Source organism: Gossypium hirsutum, chromosome A05, assembly GCF_007990345.1.
Source record: "Gossypium hirsutum isolate 1008001.06 chromosome A05, Gossypium_hirsutum_v2.1, whole genome shotgun sequence".
Lineage (NCBI taxonomy): Eukaryota > Viridiplantae > Streptophyta > Magnoliopsida > Malvales > Malvaceae > Gossypium > Gossypium hirsutum.
Window position 1 is genome coordinate 7,680,503 of NC_053428.1, and position 23,992 is coordinate 7,704,494.

The 23,992-nt window shown below is 30.5% G+C and overlaps 3 protein-coding genes across 4 annotated transcripts; all 3 read right to left on the reverse strand.

Moving 5' to 3' along the window:
* Nucleotides 1-1,612: 1,612 nt before the first annotated feature.
* Nucleotides 1,613-5,236, reverse strand: LOC107959215 (NAC domain-containing protein 40). Its single transcript, XM_016895211.2, has 4 exons — nt 4,602-5,236; nt 3,114-3,367; nt 2,258-2,548; nt 1,613-2,139 (listed from the first exon to the last, which is right to left on the reverse strand). Exons 1-4 carry the CDS (start codon nt 4,795-4,797, stop codon nt 1,648-1,650), a joined length of 1,233 nt encoding a protein of 410 aa, XP_016750700.1. The 5' UTR covers nt 4,798-5,236; the 3' UTR covers nt 1,613-1,647.
* A 3,748-nt stretch (nt 5,237-8,984) lies between these two features.
* Nucleotides 8,985-12,027, reverse strand: LOC107959213 (uncharacterized). Of its 2 annotated transcripts, XM_016895209.2 has the most exons (3): nt 11,029-12,027; nt 10,834-10,941; nt 8,985-10,474 (listed from the first exon to the last, which is right to left on the reverse strand). In XM_016895209.2, the coding sequence occupies exons 1-3, from the start codon at nt 11,470-11,472 to the stop codon at nt 9,140-9,142; spliced, it is 1,887 nt and encodes a 628-aa protein (XP_016750698.2). In that variant the 5' UTR covers nt 11,473-12,027; the 3' UTR covers nt 8,985-9,139. The 2 variants fall into 2 exon arrangements, with proteins under 2 accessions (XP_016750698.2, XP_016750699.2); XM_016895210.2 differs by lacking the exon at nt 10,834-10,941 and having other exon boundaries at nt 11,029-12,017.
* A 4,861-nt stretch (nt 12,028-16,888) lies between these two features.
* On the reverse strand, nt 16,889-18,505 carry LOC107960840 (photosystem I subunit O). Its single transcript, XM_016897108.2, has 4 exons — nt 18,095-18,505; nt 17,888-17,960; nt 17,632-17,811; nt 16,889-17,152 (listed from the first exon to the last, which is right to left on the reverse strand). The coding sequence occupies exons 1-4, from the start codon at nt 18,189-18,191 to the stop codon at nt 17,056-17,058; spliced, it is 447 nt and encodes a 148-aa protein (XP_016752597.2). The 5' UTR covers nt 18,192-18,505; the 3' UTR covers nt 16,889-17,055.
* Between the last annotated feature and the right edge of the window lie 5,487 nt (nt 18,506-23,992).

Here is a 23,992-nt window from a genome sequence, read left to right on the forward strand (position 1 = left end):
ATAAAAGGATTGTGCGTTGGAATAAGATCTATGTCAATCAAACTAAGATTCAATATGCAAAATAGTCCGAAAAATTGAAAAGTAATTTATAAGGCAAAAAGTTTTTAGGTTTCATTGGTTGAATTCATTGATTAAGAAAATCATCATTGTTCCCAATTATGTTCAAGTTTTGGTATTTTTTATATTTAATCTGATCTCTTTTGATTACTGTTTTGTCGGCTCCAGATGTTTGTTCATATTTCAAGAAGATGGAGAACTAATAGACATATGTGAAATGCATTGATCTTCAATATAAAAGTTTCTTTTGGTATCTTGCTTCCTGTTTTGCTGATGATGCCATTTTATTTGAAGGTGGCTGTCATGCAGATTAATGATTCTTGTTGCGAATAAAACCATGAGTTTGTTGGAGCTTCAAATAGGATTGACAAGTCTTCTTGCATGAATATCAGACTCATCTTTTTATGACTTTATTTTCAAAAGTATGAGTAGACCTGTTTCTGTTACTTTGATTCTTTGCTTTTCCTGTCTTTGTTCATCATCCCTAATAACATTTCCCAAGGTTCTTCACAAAAGTGTCCGAGTTTTCCTGTTATCATAGCAGATAACATTTACTTCAAGCAAAATGTAAACTTTATCTTGACAGGATACCAGCTCTGTGTGCGTAAGCCATCTAACAAAATTGAGTAAATTGTTGAATTTGTAATTTGACCACAACAAAGAGTTGTTGTACATTCGAGAGCCTCTCACCATAAGTAGCAGTGTCAGGAAGGAGTCCCTTTTGAGTCATTTCATTAGAGTTTTAGTACTTCATTTGTCCTAGAAATTTTTGTAAAAATCCATTGTAACTAAATACTTTAGGTTTACAGCCATCAAATAAAAAATCCTTTCTCACCCCATCCATTTCATTCAACACCTCAATAAGCCATGAGCTCTCCTTTCAACTATACCTAGAACTCATTGTTGTTTGAGCTCATAAATATCACATATTACAAAATCCTGAAGATACTTAAAAACATTGTGCTATAAATTGATGGACAAGTCCAGAGTATTACTCTCAAGAACTCTGTCTACACTGTTGGAAATGTTTGAGAATGAAGCTATCTGCATATAGAGAATAGTCTTCCTTTTTTTTATTAGGCCTTGATGAATTTCAAGTATGAATTAAAAAGTCGATCAGTTCTCCATCTTTCTGAACTATGAATAAACATGGAGAGCTTTCAAATGAGCAATACCAAAACAAGTCAATTATTTCTCTATCAAAAGAGATCAGATTACAGAAAAAAGAAAAATAACAAAACTTGAATATTGTTGGGAACAGGATGATTCTTGATTTTTGGATGACAAATCAAACCCAGAAAAAGAAGTTTGAAAATATTTTTTTTGGCGAAGAGAAAGAAATCGCACCATCCTCTTTTGCTCTTCAAATTTGTAGGCAACTTATAATAAAATATTAATATAATCCACATGTCGAATCATGATTGGAGGGGCACACATAGGGGCAGGGGATTTTTATCCAGTTTATATATATATTTTTTAAAAAATATGTATCTGCAAAATTAAATCTCCGTAATCGAATTATGTGTCAAAATTGAACATTTTAGAACATAAAAGATGGAGGAAATATTAGATGATGCATAAGATTCAATGTCACAAGTTGTTCAACAAAGTAGCATATATCTGAAGCTTTTTACAGGCTTGGAACCCTCCTAATAAAACTGTAAGAAACAAAGCCACCAAAGTAAGGATGACAAAAGTTGCATAAATGAAGCGGAGATTGGCAGTCGACGGTGAAAACAAAGACAACAACCATTTTGGTGAGTCCCCAGACTTGGGAGATGTTAGTTTCTCAATTGACATCTCCCCAACACCCCGTTCTAACTCTGTCGATCCTTTTGCAGCCACCACACAGTCTCCTGCTTTAGGCTTCCTCAATTTGATTCTCCGGTTTGCCGTGCCCTGTAAATGGGCTACGTGGGGTTCATTCTCTTTCCTTGGCTGCTCACGTCTCCTCTGACCCGTGTCTGAACTGCTCGCAATCCTAGGCGAGATATCTGGTCTAGCTGACAAGGGTGTTTCATCAAGCTTGATTATATCATCTTTCAGTATCTCAGCAAAGTAATCTTCTTCAGCATCGGAATCCTGGAATTTTAAGCAAAAACATATCAGAATCCCGGGGGGTTTCCACAATCAAAAGTACAAAATTGAGTTCATATGCATGAATACTATGTGGTACCGGGATAACTTCTTATGAACAAACCTTCTGAGGGGTAGAAGAGTCTGTTGTTCCGATTTCATTGGAAAGTTTTTGCTCGGATTCGGATGCGGAATCGAATTGCTCAATAGAATGAGAATCGTAACTACTCGTACCCTTCTTCAAATAGGCTTTGTCCCCTTTGTAAGTGCCAGTCTGGTCAGCACCACCATTTGAGGTAGCACAGTTGCTGTCATGCATAGGTGACAACTGCGGTGCAGTCCGAGGAGCCCGAATTGATGTGTTATTCAGACGAAACTCACTATTCTTCCTGAGGCGGCAAACAACTAGGGAATCCTACAAATTCACAAAGCAAATGTCACAAATAATTTCAAGATCAATTGATGACTAAATATCTTTCCATCAAAAACCCCATAATAGCAATCGAAATCAACCCAGAACTGCATGCATCATTAACTGCATAGATATAAGCATATTGCTTGACTACAAATATGAACTTGCGACATATTTCTCCCTGATACTAGTGCCAACCATTGTCTTTGAGTTAATTACCCTTCTTGTCTTGTTGTTAGATTATCCGACTAGTCTATTCACACAGTTTCCAATTCGAAACAGCTAGTAAATTTTGCTGTATTCGGGAAGAAAAAATGCTTCAGTAGGATAGGTTCTACAGCTTCTAAAACATATACTAGCAAATTTTGTTCATAACTTCTAACTATGTTTGTTCATTTAACTCGTCATTTTCTCTTAAGTACTCACATCTATGTCTGACAAATCCAAACATGAGCATAGAGGTATGGTCTTTCAAATATATGAAAAGATAGAACAAAAATGCAACATCTTGAGTAAATACCCTTAGATTGGAACCATCAGACATCTAATAATTATGAAGATAAATCACCTGGGACTTCCCATTCATGCAATATTCATGCATGATCCATTCTGTTCTTTCCCCTTTTGGTGCACGACCTGTGTGGAACACTAGAGTTCTTTTCGTACCAATCACGTTAGAACCCGACTTGACATTACGTTCTTTCCCTGTGGCTTTCCAGTAACCCTGTTCGGTTGCGCGTCTACTTTGTGAACCGTTTGGATACTTCCTCCCACGAGCACAAAAGAAGAACCACTCGTTATCCGACTTTATGACAGATTTGTCTGGATAGAGAAAAACTTCCAGAAATTAGTGACAACAACCTAAGGAAAAAAGAAATCTGGAAATAAAAGAACTCTACCGGAATGTAAACAATTATCTGCAGCATGCAAAAGATAATCCAGATGCTAATTGTGTAATTGCACAACAGAAACACAGCCGGATAGTGGGCATCTTAGATATCCAAATACGTAACCCAATGAAGACATTTTACCTAAAATTAGGTAATTAAGATACCATTCTCCAGACAAAAGTAGAAAACATCCTACACTTAACAGCTGCTAGCCTTGTTTGCAATTAACCAATCTCTATATCGAAGCGCAAATTAAGGTTCCATTCTTCCTGCTACATCAATTTTATTTGTGTTTTAATCAATTAATGGAAGTAATTTGAGAAATTTCAGTACATCAATCAATCCAAACATTAACGAAGAAAAAAAGTAGACTGTGCATAACTAAAAGGAAAAGTTTGAACTTCTCTACATTAAGTAAAACAGGATATGAGAAACAATACAAGTTTACAACAGACTCATACATCATAATATTGGTGAGACATCAATAAAACTCTCTCAAATTTTACGGCCACACATGATCTAAATTAGATGACAACTTGGGCCACCTTGAATTCTAATTTTGAAAACAGTGATTTTCAACTGCTAGGAAGATAAGGTGATAGTCACAGAAAGCACTCAATTCATTAGGTAAACCTCTCAAAAGTCAAAACACAGGTTTCAATGCCAGGGCTAAATTGTTTCCACACTACTTTCTACCCTATAGGTTTCATTAAACTTATGCAAAGCCATATTTTCTAAAGAACTAAAAACTTAAAAACCAGAAACAGTAGCATTGCTAATTTGGCATCAATGTTCAATTTCCTATTCATCACTTCCTCTCTCTGTGTCTCTCTTTTGTTTTTACTCTGTTCCTAATTGAAAAGACAAATTAACTCAACTACAAATTATAGGTTTACACTTTTCCTTGTTTTGCATTATGTTTTAAAAGAAAGAGAAAAGCAGCAAAATGACAACCGCATAAGTTTTTCAGTATCAGCTCAAATCATGTCTGGGTTTCTACAGAAGGAAATAGCTTTAAAAAGCAAAATTAACAGTATTAGAGTAGTGCAGTTTTCAAACATCTTCATCAACATACAAGCTTAACCGCAAGGGGCAAAGAAGAGCAGGAATCTGTAAGACTCCAATATGTGTGTGATTCTAAAGTTGTGTGAAGTAAGGAAGCAAACCTGGTAAGTCCCAAGGCTCATATCTACAAATTTCAATCTCAGGAATGACCTCAACACACTTCTCATAGCCCTCCAGCTTCTTTGTCAAGTAGTAAGAAATCAATTCAACATCAGTTGGAGAAAATCTAAACCCTGGAAACATTGAAGAAGCTTCTATAGACATCTGGGTTTCTCTTGAAACTCCTTCACCTGCCATCACCCTACCTATACTAACTTATCCTTCTCCTCCCTTTCTTTTTTTACTTCTGTGTTTGGCGTTTACGTTAAAACATTAAATGGAGCAAATTTTTTTTTTTAAAAAAGGTCTTGTTTCTTGGACTTGTTCTTGTAAGTCCTGTTGAGTTGAGTAGGACGTTGTTGTTTTTGGGTTTCTTTTGCTTTTTTTTTTTTTTTTTTGCTTTTGGTTTGGATAACTTTCGGCTTTTAATGAAAAATAAAGGGCAAGTTCGGAGAGGTGGTGTGCTGTCTGTGCTTTGCCTTTGCCTTTTTGGGGGGTTTGGAGGGTTTAAGGGTCTGTCTGAGTGTGGTGGGATGGAAGTGAGAGATATGTCTGATTGTAGCAAATGTGAAACTTGGGGCCGAAGTGAAAGCCACGTTCGACAGTTGGTACGGACGGCGGTCGTCACATGACATCCCACGTGGTTTTGGACTCATTCAATTTCCATTACTTTTTCCGCCTTTATATAATGTTTTTTATTTTAAATCTCCATTAAAAAAAAAGGTTTAATTTTTACTAAATTTCATTATTTTTAATATAAGAATCATACATACAAGTTACGAAATTATATGGGAAAAATAGATAATATATTAAAATTTTTATATAAAAATTTCAAGAAAAGAATAATTACGAATTTTAAATATATAAATATATATATAATAGGGATAACAGCAAATAAAGCAGTAACTGAGATTCTTTTTACTGCTCACACAATCCTTAACAATTAAGTAGTAAGTAGTGTGATGAAAAGGATTGAATTATTTTTTATATACCGAAATTAAAAGATTCTTCATAACATAGTGTAACTTACGAAAGGGTTGGTTCAATTTGGGGAAAGCAAGAAGTAGATGTTATATCTAAAGTGGAGTCATTTGCAAAACAACAATTAGAAATGGGTGTGTAGGCTGGATATCGGCAGGATCCAAGCTATCCCCAAAAACAGTTTTGCAGAATTTACTCCCTATTGATTTAGTCAACTGTCACATTTCGGTTCCTAAAACCTGCCTACTTGCCGCCCTCGTAAAACGTGACTATATTCAATATCAATTTTATTGAATAACTTAAACTAAAATAATAAAAGAAATTTCAAGATTGATGGTGCTCTCTTAATTTTTATTTTGATTGAAATGAAAAAGTTTGAGGGTGTAGAAATTTTGTGAGTTGTATGGATTAAATTGTAATATTAATTTTATTTTTAAAATTTTAAATAAATAATATAAATTAGAATTTATATTATAAGCTTATGCATGTAAAAGTTATAATTTTTTTTTAGAAAATTACATTTAATTTAAGAATCAAGAGATTTCCCTTAAAAGTTTTTCAATATTACTAAATTTTTCTGTCTATAAAAAGTCATTTTAGATATGCAATCAACATCCTTATTACTCTCTCTAGGAACATATTGTGAAAATCAATTTTTAACCTTCTTCAACATCTAATGAATCTACTTGATCAGTACAGAGTTTAATGATGTCATGGAACAGTCTTCAATAGCCTTCTCTACTTTCATGCTATCAGTCCGGATCAAAATTTTCTCAAAATTCCTACCCAGCATTGTATTCTAACCATCTAAAGTTCCTCATAGTTCAACATAAAAAACTGAGCACTTTCCTAAGTATCAATTATATCCCAAAATCCACTTTCCTCTTTGATCACGCAAGACTCTTCCTAAAGCAGCATTATCAAAATCCACCTTAGTAGTACCATCAGTATTTAACTGAACCCAATTATTCGTCCAAGGGATTACAGTTCTAACCTGTTGCCACTTGATTCCTTATGAAAGGAAGCATACAGTTTAACCCAACTAAACGAGACTTTGACAACCTCATTCACACTCTATTGTTTACCCTGAAAAACAAAGAGATTCTTGCTCTTCCAAAAGCGCCATGCAATAAAGCCGAAAAGACTAGGCCACTCCACATCACTCAACACCAAACTATGTTGATCTTGTAGACTAATTTCAAGCCATTTGTTTAAGCTATTATAAAAAAAACCAACCTTTTCTCTCCAATGGAATTATCTATCCCCAAACTTTCCTTACCACAAAACAATCTTTGATAGCGTGCAGAATGTATTCTGAATCATGTCCATATAATGGACAACAACCATCAATCCCGATCCCATGCCTCACATGTTCCATTTATGTGAATAACTTTTGTTTAAAATCATAAATTTAAATATAAGTATGTGGTTAAAAATAATATACAATAAACAATAAAGCCTATGATTTGAAACTAATTAATCGTAATAACATATAAAATTGATAACGTACATACATCAAATTATCAATACTAAATCAACTACAATTATTTATCATGATGTTGTAATCAATTGTGAGTTTGTGTCAAATTGACATGTGAAACCAACTCAATTAATAACATTATACATATATACAAATGGAGATAATAAATTGTGCATATTAAAATATAATGTATAAAAAACATTAAAATAAAACTTTAGTTAAGTGATAGATTTAAAGTTTTACTAATTAAATTAGTACAAATTCAAATCTTATTATATACACATTTCTATTGGTTTTAAGAATTATATTTTTAATTGATTTTAAATTTAATTTTTTTAATATTTAAATAAATTTAATTTAAACATTACATGTTTTAATTGGTTGATTAATTTAATTGGTTCAATATTATATATTTTCTTGAGATATAAGAAAATAATATATATATATTTTAATTGGTTGAATATTTTTCTTAAAAAAAAAGTGACTTATGTGGTAACGGATTTTTATAGGTTTAATATTTGAATTGGTTCAACAATTGGTCAAATGAGTTTAAATATTACATATTTTTCTTAATGCATAAAGAAAGTAAAAAATTTCCTAAAAAAACAAAGTCAATATTTACATATTTAAAATTTTCAACATTTCTCTTTAAAACAATAATGGACATAATAATGCTTTTTTCCTTAATTTTAGAAATATGTATTTTGATTGATTTTATTTTATTCATATATTAATATGGATTTTTCACTAGTTTTGAAGAGTTGGATGTCTATAAAGTGAGATTTTTTTTAATAGAATCCAATTTAAATCAATGGTTGTTATTGGAAGATAGAAAAGAGATTATTTCTTCTATTGGATTAGAACACGTCATTAATTGAAAAATTATATTAGTGACTTGTAACTAATTAATCCAGTTAACAAAGAGAGAGAAGATTTGCCTTCCCTGGAAAAAAAAGTGCACCTTTTAAGGCTAAATTTCCATAAACTGCCAGGAAGGATGTTCTTGGAATTTATGGTTCTGAACTGTTTTGTTAATTAAAATGAAAAAAAAATGTGAGAAAAGTTCAAACTGTAATTAGATATGAGAAATCGTAATGTTGCATATTATGCGAAAGATGTTGGTTCCCACGAATGTAAGTGAAGGGTTAGGAATGGCAGCGAACAAATGGCAGGCAACAATGAAATGAACACGAAACAGTGCGGTTGTCAACGAAGAAAAGAAAGATGAAAAAACAGTTATGATGGATGAAAGAGAGGAGTGAGAAACATTGAGAAATTTGTTTATTAAAAGCACCATTTTTTTTTTAAGTTCCAACCAATGGACTGTTATAGTTATACAAGAATTGACCCTTGTTTAAATGAATATAGGTTGAGCCTTGTTTATTAAACAACCTTTGGATGGGTTAGCATAGAATGAACATCACTTCAATGATGTTCAGCAAATGCATGTTGTTCTAATGATTCAAGATGAGACTTGCGAGAATAACATCCTTAAGGCCGGCCTGGAGAAAGAAGAGGACAATGTTGAGTTATGATACAACCCATGTGAGCTGTTGGATTTCTTGTCAAAATGTATGTTGGAAAGACATTCAAATCAACACTATTTGATGGGGATTAACTCACATGGATGATGTCGACTTGATATGTATTTTATATAGAATACCAACTAACATGTTGGAAATAATTGACAAATAAAACATACAGTATTCTTTCTTTTCTTTTCTTTTTCTGTCAATTTCTTGGAGTATTATATACTGGTTAGTCTTAATCCTGTCTCAATCATTAACTTAATCTGTCTAAATAAGTTCTCATTTGAGTCGTCATTATTTCATAATTGAGTCGTGGTTTGGTCATCGTTGTTGGACTTTGAGAGTCGGAATTTGAACCAAAATTAAAATTAAGATTTTGCCAAACTGTGAACTCGTAGCACTAATTTGTATCCATAAATTATATCAAATTCATAGAGTCTTGAAAGTCTATCTACAGTCTGGTTTTCTGGAAGCTTGGCAATTGATGAACATAAACAAAGTAGTTAACAGCTAATGATGGAAAATAATAATGATAAAGATGCCTCTTTTCTTAGCTTATTGAAGTTCGGCCTTCACCTCGGGTGCTTACTACCTTAGGTTGTTTCAAATCATCACCCTTCAACACCGGTGAACCGTTGCTGCAAGGCTCCTGGAAATGCATGGATTGGCTCCATTGCCGGGTCGGACTCGAAAAGCCTCCAATGGGTGCTATTTTGTTGCTAGATAATATGTGATCTCTAAGACTCTTCACTGATTTATATCTTTTTATTTCATCTTCATAATCCCAGTCTGCAGAGTCTGAACTTCCTCTTTCTAAGCAAATACTTCCCCATGAAAGTTTTTCTGATCGAGATTTCGTACCCTTATTTTCTTTTCTGATGGTAGGAATCCTCTTTGATTCACCTTCAACACGATTTCCGCAAGCATAACTCCACTTGTAGCTCTTGTCATTGTTGTCCATGTTTAATTCAATGGAGTGAAGGTCGCTATCAGCTGAGTCATCAGCTTCACACTCTTCTTCATTCACCATAATTTCACCTTTATCCACATCTTTTTTGGCTGCTTGATAGTTCCCAAAATTGATATTCTTCAAATAAGCTTCGAGCTCTTTTATCCTCTGCAGATTCGGGGAACCATTGCCGTTTTCTCCATCAATTTTGGTTCCTAGGTATGTCTCGAGTTCATTTCTCAACTTCTCGACAACAGCATTCTTCTCCTCGAAATGATGTTTAGCCTCCGAAAGCTTCATCTGAACTCGCTCCTCTCGTAAAACATCGGCAAAATGAAGCATTTCCCGTTCCTTCTCCACTTCTTCCCTCACTTTAGCTGTCTCTCTTTTCAGTTCTTCAGCTGTGGCTCGATCTTCTCCCATTCCTTTAGCTAACTCATCACAGACTTGCTCCAACATTTCCTTTGCCCTCTTCTCACTCTTGAGCTCTTTCGTTGCCTTTGACAGAGATGCATTTGTATCTGCCAATTCTTTTCCGAGCTTCTTGTTCAATCTCTCTGTTTGCCTCCGGAGTTTCTTCTCCACCTCGAGCTCTTCCGCTACGCATGCTATGGCATCACGGATTCTTTCACGCTCCTTTCTCTTCCAGGCTGCTTTTTCTTCTGCAAAACACCTCATTAGGTACTCTGTTTCATCACAATTAGATCGTCGCTCACGGATCAACTGATCAACTTCGACGCGAGCTCGATCAAGTTCAACACGTAGGGCAGATATAAGGGACATGCTGGATGAATTTCGATCTTCGAGTCCGCATACATGATTCAAAACTTTCAAGAGTTCTTTCGAAGTGGCAAGGCTATTTCGAACATCCTTTAAACGAGTTCCGATCCCAGTTATGCATCCGTGATGATCATTACCTCTAGAGTGAGCTTCAATCTGCAACATTAAGGATTCGACTCCACGTTTAAAGCAGTAAATTCTCAAGTGAAAAACTGACTGTTGGTTAGCAATTCAAAAACCTTAAGAACCACATCTAATACAAATACCTTGCTGAAAATGAAATTGTGAGTATTTCTTTGCAGATGTCATTATCAAGGTTTTATTAAAATTTTACCCAGTTAAAAAATATGAATTCCCAGCAACAAATATTGAAGAAAGACCCATTTAGAGGGGAAGAAAAATAAAAAACGACATGTAGTTGCTGAAAATGACACCTAAGAATCCCTCACTGAAAGAGAAAAGGGGGACGGAAAATTAAGCGCAAAGGAAAAAGATTTTCAAAATTGTTCCATCACCTCCATTAGACTGGCATTGCCAACAGAGTCCAAAGCAGTTAATTGAAGCTTTGGAGAAACAACTGAAGATCTTCTCTTATGAGCTTTGATTCTGGGTCGGTCCATTTTCTGTAAAATTCAAAACTTTCAGTAAGGATTTTTAGGGGGCAAAGGTCATCGAAATCTTGAAATTTAGAAAAAGCAAAAGAATCCCACCTCTGAAATAGGAGTATAAGAGGGATCAGACAAACTGGGCGGCAAACTATGAGGCATTTTGGCAACTATGGGCGGTTTTCTCCTCCTATCTGTCTTCTCCAAATCTTCCATAGCTTGTGGGGAAGGGATTTTATTACTCTCCCACAAAGTGGCGGCAAGTTTTCTGGCGGAAACTGAGACTTCTTTGGTTTTAGAAACATTCTTTGGTGAACCTTTGGAGGGGAATTCAACACTTGGGATTGCTAAAGACGGTGACTTGGTTGTAGCCGTTATCCATGTAGGAACAGGGGTGGTTGATCCAGCTCTTTTTTGCACCAAAATTGCACGCTTGAATCTGTATTTTTGGATCAACGATGACGATGAAGATGACGAGCAACCTCGTTTCCTAATCTTACACACCCTTTTACCTTTTCCCTCCACGTTTTGGTGTGGTTGCCATGACATTGTAAGTTATATATATATGATTCTCGCAAGAATTTCGCCTCAAAATCTCAAACTTGATGACCCAATGTAAAGACTTTAAAAGTATTTGCAAACCAAATATACTACAAATAATGGCAGAGGATCTCATACGAATTTTGAGCAAAGAATAAAGATTTGAAGATATTTGTTTTGATTTTTAAAACGATGGAAAGTTTTAAACATGACAAGTAGAGGGAGCGAAAAAAGATGATGAAAGAAAGCAATGAGCATGGTTTGCTTTAGTGGCAAGTCCTCAACTTATTGCCTTGAATTCATCAAAGAAAGCAAAGAAAGCGGACAATCAAATATTCTTCTTCTCCTTAAGGATTTTTACAGATCAAAAGACACAAACATCAGGGAAAAAACACAAAACCAAAATGCGATTGTTGAAAGATTTGAATGAGAGAAAGACTTTGCTTTTCAAGTAAATTTGTTTTTGTCTTTTTGGCTTTCGTTCAGAAAACTTAAGAGGGAAAGGAAGGAAGAGAAAATAGTGAGAAAAGGAGGACGTGGTGAGAAAGGGTTGGGTGCATTGAGTAAATAAACGTTGAAAATCTCAACTTTTTCTATTTATTTTCGACTCCCCTAATATTACCCCAATTTTATTTTATTTTTTTGCTCATTCATTATTATCAATTTATTTTTCATTTTTTTATGTTTTTATTCAGGTTTATTATTTTTAGCTTAATAATTGTTATTTGGTGGGATGTATTTGATAAAGTTATATATTTTAATACTTTAAAGTAATTGTGTTAATTTTTTTAACATTTAATTCAAATTTTAAAGTTGATTTGGTGAAAGTTATTGCTAATATTATTACATTTGATTTTTTCATGATCTTGTTAAAATAATAACTTTGGTGTTAATTGTAAATTTATTTAAATTTTCATTTAATTTGTCAAATACGTTTGGATGAAATTATATGAATTCAAGTTTTAAGGTCAATTTAATAAATATTGTTAACTAATTATGAAATTTTCACCAAATCAACTTTAAAACACGAATTAAACACTAAAAAGTTAATATTATTTGCTTGAGGTGGTACCAAAATATATAACTTTTGTCATATGCATGTATCACATTTGACCAAAAACAACACATGTATTACATTAGAAAAAGTGTCAAACTTTAGTACCAGATTATATATTAAGCCTTAATTTTTATTAGGAAAATTATGTGATAGGTCCCTATACTCTTAACAAAATTAAAATTTAATCTCTTTACTTTTATTTGTAAGAATTAAATCTATCTCCTTTTCAAATTTTAAATTTTAGGTTCAATTGTTAAGGCTATTAAAATTATTTTATTAAATTTAAGTTCACTACAACATCATTTTGAATATTTCTTTACGATTAATTTTTAAAAAATTCAAAATTTTTCAAATAATATAATTATATTTTGCACTTAATTTAGTACTTTAATTTTTAATTTTAATTTTTTTTAATTTATCAATTAATATCTAATGGGAAAAAGATATAGCAAAAATCACTATGGATAGGGGAAATGAAATTTTGTGACATTGTATTTATGAGAAAATATTTGGTTTATTATCAGATGTGTTTTTAGATTTTATAAGTACGGTTGGAGGTTTAAAAGTGTCCTATAGAATATAATAAAATATTTTAAAAATAAGTATTTAAAAAGACATATGACAATTTTTTAAGATTATTTATAGAATAAAAAAATATATATTATCAGTGTATTAAAATATATAAAAGGAAATTAAAATTAAAAAATAATTTTATTTCTGATAACATGTGGTTTTCAAAATGATTTTTGAATTTTTTTTTACACAATGCATGATTTTTGAAATTTAAATGAGTTTTTATTTGTATTTTCTGAAGACATTCAAATTTTCAATTATTTGAGTAAATGTATTTCAAATTAAAAATATGATTTAAAAGTACCCCATTTATTAATAGTAACTTTGAATCAAACTTTGTCAAAAAAAAAACTTTGAATCAAACATAGAATCTATAATAATAATAATAATAATTATGTTGTATGAATTTATAACAACCACAAATTCACAATGAATGTCGTTAGTTTTTGCAGAATTCTTTATAATTAAGAGGCATAATTGCAAAATCACTCTCAATGTTTCGGGGTTTTTTCCAATTAGCCCTTACATTTTTTTTTTGTTGCAATGTCACCTGCAACGTTGCAAAAGGTTTTAAGTGAGGTTAAAATTGACGAAACCGTAAGTCAATGGTCAACATTTTTGTGCCACGTGGCATGACACTTTTTGGCTCTGCTTTTGCTTTTAGTTAAAAAAATATGTTAAAAACTTTTGCTTTTAGCAATATTTTTATATTTAAAAAAGTAATGATAAATTGGTTATTAGTTGATGACATGGTTTATGTGGCGTTTTAGGTTAAATTTATTTTAAAAAACAAAAATAAATAGAAACTTTAAAAAAGCAATAAATATTTATATAAATTCAAAAACTTAAATTTTTAAAAATATAAATATCTTATATAAAATTTACAAATTTTTTTAAAAAAGCGTAATTTATAAAATGAAAATTGAAAATATTACAACAAAAAAGTCAAACATTGACATGTCATGCCACGTCAGAGAAAATGTTGATATCTAAGATTGCAACAAAAAAAAAACATTAAGAGCTGATATGAAAAAACCCTGAAACATTGAGGGTGCTTTTTGCAATTCTGCCTACTAACCTACCCCCCACCCCCCACCAAAAAAAAAAGTCAAAGTATGCGTTGAATGTTGAAATTTTGACTTTTTAGTGTGCATCAAGTATTAATGTTTGTCAAGTATATACTGCATTCCTAAAATGTTTAAATTTAGGATAAATTTAAATTTTTTGATTTAATATAAAATTTAATATTTAAACTTTGTTTTGGTGTAATTATTAATATAAATTTTTTATTATATTTTAAATATATACATGATATTTTAATTTCAATTCAATTATATAAATTTAAAAATAAATACACCAATTTAAATTATATTAGATAAATACAATTATTTATCTATAAAATATGAAAACTTAAAATAATACTATACTGATAATTGTGTTAAAATAAAAGTTGATATCTAAAATTCTATATTGGAAACAAATTTTTTTGTAATTTTGAGGTTTGTCCCAATATAAAAAAGAGTGAGAATGGATTTGAAGGGAAAAAAAACATGAAAGCAGGTGAAATTTCGTATTAAATTACATTGATATGTAAAATGGAGATTTAAAACAACCTAAATGGTAAATGGAAAGTGAAACAATTGGAGGGATTTTTTTGAAAGTAATTGGAGGCATTGAGGAGTAAAGAATTGTGATAAATGGGTTCATGGGAAAAAGTATAAAATAGAAGAAGGGGCATTTTGGAAATAGAGAAAAGTTGAGAGTAAGAATTGTGGACCACACATCCAGTCAATCAATGGGTCAATAAAAATGAAATTTGAGAAATGTATTGGAAGGAGAGTTATGGGGATGACTGAGGCCGCAGGGACCCTACTAACGGCTCAAATTGTTTTTAATTTTCGTCTTCTTTCTCTTAACACATAAACAAAGAATATATCAAACAATATGTGATAGGTTGATGATTATAATATTTATCGTTTATTTAAATTACATTAATTAAGATTTTCAGTAAGTAACAAAACCCTATCAAAGCACATTCTTTTGGACCCATAATTTAATATTAAATTGCATGAAATGAAGTAAATGTTTTGCGTTTGATTTCTTTTATTTTCTTTTTGTTGGATGATAAAATTAATATTTTTATACTATTAGTAGTAACTTTTCATGGAACTGTAATAACGAGAAGAACAACCATAATGGCGTAAATTGAAGGGTTGAGTATGGATGCCATCCAAAGTGGGTAAGGAGGAAAGATGGCGTTGTGTTGTGTCTGTTTATTTTAGACGCAAGCGTCGCTGTTCTCGAGGTCTGCTCTGATACGTTTCCAGGATCGGATATTCAACGGCTACTTTTAACTGAAATTTTATTATTTTGCCTACCCTTATAACAATTAGAGTAACATCACAACCAACCTTTTCAATTCTGCGCTATTTATCTATTTTATATCCATTTCTTTATATGCTTTGATGATTCATCAATCCAGTTCTCAACTTTTTATTTTTTTTTATTATTTTTTAGTAAAAAAACATTTTTATATTAAATATATACTAGATTTGAATTTAAAATATAATATTTTTAATATTTAATTTTACCAATTTAACTAAAATATCGTTTGTTTTTTATCTCATCTTTTTATAAAAAAATTAATTTTTATAAATAAATACCTAAAAATATTTAAAAAAACCATTTAAAAGTTTTAATTAAGCTACTTATACAACTTTTCGTAATTAAAAACAGGTTCACCTTATTCATTTCTATTTTTCAATGCTCTATTAATTTTCAAAATATAAAAATTTATATAAAAATATTATTTTTTCCACCCAAGCTGTGGTGTAACAAATTCTAATGGACTTGTGATGCGGATTAAATATTATTATCATTTTTTAAACACATTTATTATATGGTTTTTATTTAAAAATAAAAATATTCTTATAATTTTATTTTTTAAAATAAACATTTTAAATTAAATTCGTGTTCCAGTGGTATAAAAATAAATTTAGTTAACTTTTATTTAAGTATAGATTGATGGCTTATTTGAGGGTCCTCAAAAAAAAAAAAAAAAAAGCTATCCACCTAATTTTGATATCTACTAAAAAAGTCGTCGTGAGTGTCGCAATATTTTCATACTAACAATAAATATTCTTAGTAAATTGATAGATGCGTAATACGAAGTAACAAATTAAGATTATATATAAACTTAGATTTTGTATACTTTTATTCATAAAATTATTATTTGATTCAATTTTTAAAAATCACTTATAACATTATTAAATTAACACCACTTTGTATACACGAACTATTATATTAACTTAATATAAAAATAAATGTATGTATCTATTTATTTGAATGTGTACAATTAAATCAAAATTAAAGTTTCATATATGTGTATGAACCGCAATTCAACTCTCGTGCATATAATTGCCCAGAATCAAAGTTCATATATCAAAATGCATAATAAAACAAAATTTATGTATGAATTTGATATTTATTCCAATATCATACTAACAATAATAGTTTATTAAATAAAATCATTGATAATTTTTCATTTCTTTTAAATAATACTTTGGATATAAATGTACATTGTGCGGAATAATTTTAGAAACATATCTCTAAGACACTTATTAATAAAATTTATATATATACATAAATGATGAATTAATACATTTTAATATCATGATGAATTAAAATGATGAACATGAAAAAAATAAATCATTTTGAAATTGACATTAAAATGTGTTTTGGAGGATGTCAGTAAAATCAAATCCAACCATAAAAGGTAAAAAAAAAAAAAAAAAGTAGTTAAGACTTGGGTTGAGATTAATATAAGTTTACACAATGGAAAGGAAGGCAAAGAGAACAATTGTTTTAAAGAAAGAGAGGGGAAGGGGAGATTCAAAAGGAAAAAAGAACCCACAAAATATGATTTAAGAAAAGATTACAAATAAAGATAAAGAAGAAGGAGATTAGTATTTGAAGTAATCCTCATTCCTTCCTTTGAACCCAATTTGTCCAAAAGTAAGAGTGATGAACAGTCCTAGGTGCCATAATACCAACCACAACCTGCTCATTTGATCAAAACCCCAACATATGAACATTTGTTAATTTTACTCATAAAAGTATATTATATAAAAACAGATCATTGCGTATTTTGTTTTTGAATCTGGTTGTGGGATGGTTTTCCTGCCAACAAATTTTATTTTATTTTATAATATTGCTACACTGAGCTACCAGGTTGGGCTTTAAAATTCGACAAAACTATGCATTTGGGTATTAACTATTTTACTTATGGGTTAGAATTGGGCTTAAATAAGATCTAACTATTAATAGAAAACCCATCCGTAGAAAGCCCATTAAAATATTTTGTAGCAAGAATTCACTTATTTATATAATCTTTTACAAGCTAATAATTTATATATATTAACATATTTTTGTAATGTTATATGGCACTTTAATTATTTTTATACTATATTTTTTTCGTGTCTAATATTATCGAGGTGAGGGAGATAAAAAATAATAATAAAGTAATTAGTGATGGTTACCAGAATTGAGAGGTAAGTGGCGGAGGTGTAGGGAAGTGAGCGAGCTCAGTTCCAATGCTTTCAAAGAAAAGGCCAGTCAAGCTCTTCCCATCGATGGCCGGTATGCTAGATGGTGCTATCCACCCAATCAGTCCAAATCCTATCACGTTAAAGTCCCTTCGTAGCCAGTCTCTCTCGAAGCTTCCCCCATGTTTAAACATCAAATTACCACCATTAATTTTAATTAAATAATCCAAAACTAACCAAAATTACTTACCAAGTAAACTTGCCCCCACAAGCACCAGCCAGCCTCAAAGGGTTCCTAGCCGTCACCCCAGATTTCAGAAACCCTGCAAGGTACGTAATTCACTAAATCAAAACGGTTTCTCTAAATATGCATGTTTAGTGTTAAAAATGTCAATTAATTTCGTACATGCTAACTCGTAATGTGCGTTTTACAGCCTAAGCGAAGGTGGGTACGAACCTGAAGAGAGGCGGGTTTTCATCGGCGGGGATGACATACAGGTGGCGGTGCCACCGAGACCAACGACGGTTGATGGGCTTACAAAAGTGGCTGCCATATTTTGGCGTATGGTTGAGGGATAATGACAGATTGGTGGGTGGCTAGACTTGTGTGCTTGAAATGAGAGACGAAGATTTTTCTTTATGGAAAGCAAGAAGATTGCGTGGATGAGATATTGGTCAATAGTTTAGAGACACGTTGGAGTTGAGTGGATAAAGTGGGGTCTGCCATTGCTTTGTTGGCTCATGAAAATACCATGAAATGGATTTCGCTTTGATATTCCTATCAATTTTCTTATGCCATATATTTACTTTCGGATTTTTCTTTTCTTTTTTTCTATAGTCTATCATTTACTCATTCATTTTACTACTTTTTCTGATTTCTAAATTTGTTTCTATCATCGTTTTAAATTTTGAGAGTTTTTTTTTTCTTTTTTAACTCATTTCATTAAACCTGTCACTGAAATTATTTAAGTTATTACCAGAATTTTTTTAATATATATTAAATCTTAAAAACCAATAAATTATTTAAAATTTTAAACCTTTTGAGTAATGATACAACACGATTTCAAAATGTTACATTTAATAATCTAGATTTAAAGACCAATTTTAAAAAGGAACAAAAAAAATCAAACTGAAAAAATTACTAAATTAAAAAACTAAATGTTAGTTTATTTTTTCTTCTAGAATTATTATTTAATAAATTTAAATTTTCAACTTAAAAAATTGTAATTTATTAGTTTTAATTACATATATAATTTTATTATTGATTAAAGTTTGATGCATGGGATATAGGACTACTCATAACCCTTTTTCGATCATTAAACAGAAAGATAAATGTATTTCAAAGTGTTTGTGTCACGGGTCGCGGATTAAAACTTGTGACTATTGCGCACAAAACATTTCATAGAGGTCAATTTATTAAATGGAGCTCATTTGACTCACATGAATTGCCTCAATTCTTGTAACCCATGGTTCTTCCGGTTCAATTAAATAAATTATTAAAAATTTATAAAAATAAAAAATATATATTTAAAAAATAGAAAATTTATTCCAATTAATTTTTTTTAGTTTGGTTCAGTTGGTCTATGTTAGTTTATGGGTGAACTGGTTAAACAACTATCTCTAGATCAGTATCCCTACCAATCTAATTGGTTGTTTCGATCTGATTCTGAAAACATCAATTCTAATTGAGAAAATAACTTTTTTGATCTCATCATGTCGAGCAAGCAAGCAAGAGATGAAGTTCACAAACAAAATTATTACCATCATCTCAATCTTAATATGGTGAATTTCAAGCATCGTTTGTATTGACATATTTATAAAAAAAAATAGAAAAAAAAATAAAGAGAGAAATAATGTTAAAAAATATAAAAAATAATTAAAAATATTATTATTTAAGTTTATATGATGTGGTAAATTATTATTTGTTAGAATATTTTTAACGAATATAACATTTTTTTGTAAAATAGATAACAAAACAATCGTTTAAGTATTACTTGTGATAAAAAAAATAGGAACTAAAACAAGAAAAAAATGAATTTAACTATTTGACTCACGGAAATATCAGTTAAAGAAAAAAAATTTAAATATTATTTATGACAAAAAAATTGACATACCAAAATAAATTAAAATATATATATGATTCAAATGCCGATTTATAATAACAACACAAAAATAAACGTAAATAATTCCGTGTAAGGTTGGGAAATGGCGACAGCGAAGGTAGACTAACACAGGCAAAATAGCGGGCAGAAAACTAATTAATTCGGCCGACTCTTTTCCCGGGTACATAAGGAAGGCGGAGTTATAATCACATACAACCATTAGCCCACGTCTTGCAATTAAAACCCCGTGTCTAATTTATTTCAATTAAGTTTTAATTAATTAAATAATATCAATATTGAATTAATTTTGTTAAATAATAATTAATTACCTAAAAGTTTTACTTTTAAATTTAATGAAAATTTTAGTTTATTAATTATGAAATTGAAGTTATGATAATTGTTTAAAATTAAAATGACTTAGGTAAATCGAGGATGGATACTAAATTGATTAGTATACGTAAATACACATTTTAATTTTTTATAGGCACCATTTAAAAGCAAAATCAAAATTAAAACATTTTTCCCAAATGAATCGAATATAGACCCTAAATCAACACACTAATGGAGGTGCTAATTAAATACGTTTAAACCTAAATAAAAACAATTAATAATTTTTTTTAATTTATTTAATGGGTGATTAAATTTTCCACATTTTTTTTGGAGATTGTAGACCAGGATTGAAAATGTTATAAATGTTTAGTTTTATTTTATAAGATACATGTCACGTTCTTAATCTATTTATAAAATTTAAAAAACCTCACTATATATACTTATTTCATTAATAAATAAACATGACTTAAATATCAACATAAAAAAATTGTTAAAATATAGCATAGTAATAGCATGAATAAAACTTTAACACATAAATGGTAAAAATTCAATAAACCAAAACATGATATTATATAAGAAATAATTCTAGAATCATTAGAGTGATATGTTTTTCATTAATACATAAAATTATCTGAGGTAGAATTATAGTTAACCATTAAATTTGATGAATTAAAACACCAAGATAAATTGATTTTTCTGTATTGAGATCTTCTTTAAAGATGGCGACTATAATTTTCTATTAGTTTATCTATGTAACCCTAATAGATAAAAAAGTATTAATTTATAATGATAAATTTTTAATTCAATATATCTATTAAGTAACTGAATGAACATATATGGTTTAATTTCTATTAAAGTAAATAATTTAACCACTTTAAATTGAGTAATTGAATTTTAGACTTAATTAGATTCATAAATTTTTATTCTAAAAGTAAATAACTTTTAAATTAGCATTGTAACATCCCGAAATAGGGCCTAGTCGAAATAGTGGTTTCGAGACCACAAATTCAACATCAAAATATTTATTTTATGATTATTATGAGGCCTAGAATATGAGTATATGCATGTGTTAAAGTTTCACGAAGAAATTCTAAGTATAAGGTGTCCAATTGAAAATTAGGGACTAAATTGAATAAATTGAAAAACTTGGATTCTAGAAGCAATTTGTATGAATTAGCTTTAGGTTATGAATTAGAAGGTCTTGGAGAGTAATTTGCTCAAATTCTAAATTTTTGGACAAAAATGGGCTTGCATGGATGAAATTTTACATGGAATGATCATTCGTATGAGTTGACGGATAATGCGTATTCCATCGAGATTTCCTAGAAACTCAATGAGATTAACATGGGATATACATATATGAACGAAATGTTGAATGATGAGCTCATCTAGTTAAATTACATGATACATGATTATGTGACTAACTCATTGATTGAGTGCATGTGATAGGAACTCATTTCATAATGAATTATTTCATGAATTAAGTATGGATGTATGCTAATTACTCGGCAAGTTTACTTTCCGGTTATTCGAGCTTACTAAGCATGAAAATGCTTACCCCCTCTCTTTTCCTTGTTTTACAGAGCTCGAGGACTCATAAGGATTGGAAGACGGTTGGAGAAGCAACACACTATCAATTAGTCAAGCTTTGGTATAAAGACACTTTTATTTTATTATAGGGGTTTGTTTGCGAAAATTACTTTCACCGTTCTTCGAGGCTTTTATTTTTATTTTATTTTATTTTTTCTCCTTTATATTGCTTAAGCTGCTTTTGAGAGAATTGAGAAAGCACTCATGTCCCTCAAGCTTCTTGTTACTGTTTAACACATGATTTATATATCATTTAGCATGTTGGTTGTATTTTATTTTGGGATTTGAAAATTTTATGTTTTAATAAGCTTTTTTAATAAATTTTAGATTTTTTGGGATTTGAAATTTTCTGGGTGTTAGAAGCAGGGAGGGGGGAATTGGTTAAGGAAATAAGAAGATGAATGATGAAATATGACCCAAAATAAAACAAAAAAGAAAAATGAAAGAAAATTTTGATTGGTGGAGAAGTTTGGCTTGGTCAAAAAAATTTTTATAGTAGGATTTGGTGTGCCCAGTCGAACTAATTAATTTATCCTATTTTTAACATATATATCGATGGCGGTAGTTACTTAAAAATACAAAAAAGAAAACTTTACGATATCATTGTTTTTTCTCATAATTAAAGTGTCAAAATATTTTTGTTTAAAAAAAAAAGAACCCTAGAAGAAAAGAAAAAATGTCCCATTGGACCATTGTGTCAAATTCCACCAAAGATAATGGATGAGGATCGAGTCAAGTAAAATTCAAATAAAAGTAATTTATTCCACATTAATAGGGGAACCAACAATACAACCGATGCCTTTGCCAAAGTGGGACTCGATGGTAATTTCCCGAACTGTTAGTTCTTTTGCTCTTTACAAAGTACAATGTAACATTACTCTCCTACTGGATTAGCTTATTAAGGTTATTTGAGCCGCTTACTCATAACAATAATTATCTAGACTCTAAATATGTAACATTCCGAAATAGGGCCTAAACAGAACAGTGGTTGCGAAACCACAAATCTGAGGTAGAAAATTTTATTTTATTATTATTTTGAGGTTCATGATATGATTGCATGATTGTGTGAAAATTTCGTGATGAAATTCTATGCATAAAGTGCTTAAGTTGAGATTAGGGACTAAATCGAATAATTTGCAAAACTTGCATTCTAGAAGTTTTTAGTATGAAATTGCTTTGGAATATTAATGAGGAGGTCTTAAATAGAAATTTGACCAATTTCTAAGTCTATGGACAAAAATTGGACATGGATGGAATTTTTGGAAAGTTTAGTAGTAAGGGCATTTTGGTCATTTAGTTATTAAAATGAATTAAAAACAAAATTAAAAGCCAATTTTTGTCCATCTTCTTCATTAGGCCGAAATTTCAACGGTTCTCCATATCTAGGGTTTGTTTCAAGCTTTCAAGCTCCATAGTAAGTGATTCCAAGCCCCGTTTTTAATGATCTTTACGTTTTTTGAGTCCCGATAACTTGATTAAGCTTATTCTAGCAATAATTCAACCTAGGGTTCATATTTGGAAAAATACCCATAGGTGAAATTTGTGTATTTTGGTGTTTTATGATAGAATATAAGGTTTTAAATTATGTTAGAGAACTTGTGCTACTCGGTTTTAAGTGAAAACGAGTAAAATGGCTTAATCGGTAAAAATACCTAATAGTCATAAGTACATGTTAGAGTGTGAATTTGATGTTGTCATAGAACGGAAAAATGATCAGTATGTCATAAAACATAATAATATAGGATGAAGTTTAAATTACGAGCCTTAGGGAAAAAGTGAAAATATGTGAAAGTTTAGGGGTAAAAATGTAATTTTGCCAAAGTTTAGGTCAAGGACTGTTTTAATAAATGTGAGTATTAAATAAGCTAATTTTTTTATTATAGATCAAGAAGAACAAAATCCGGAGTTAGACCAAGGAAAGAAAAAGATAGTGGACTAAATCGATATAATTGATCGTATTTTGTTTCGAGGTAAGTTTGCGGTAAATAAATGCAATATTCTATTATTTTATGTTAATGTTGTTAATTTCCAGCATGTGTAAATTTATTTTATGAAATTATTCAAAGAAGACTTAAGCATGAATTGACGGAGAAGAAATTTCAGAAAGTCCCGGTTGAACCTTAGGAATGTGTAGGATACAAATGTCATGACATTAGGGTTCAAGGATACCATGTAAGACCATGCTAAGGTATGGCAATTGGTAAGGTTTCTAAGGCAAGGAAATCATGTAAGACCATGTCAAGACATGGTGTAACGCCCCTAACCCGAATCTGTCACCGGAATAGAGTTACGGAGCATTACCGGAGTTACCGATTCATTTATTAGATATTTTA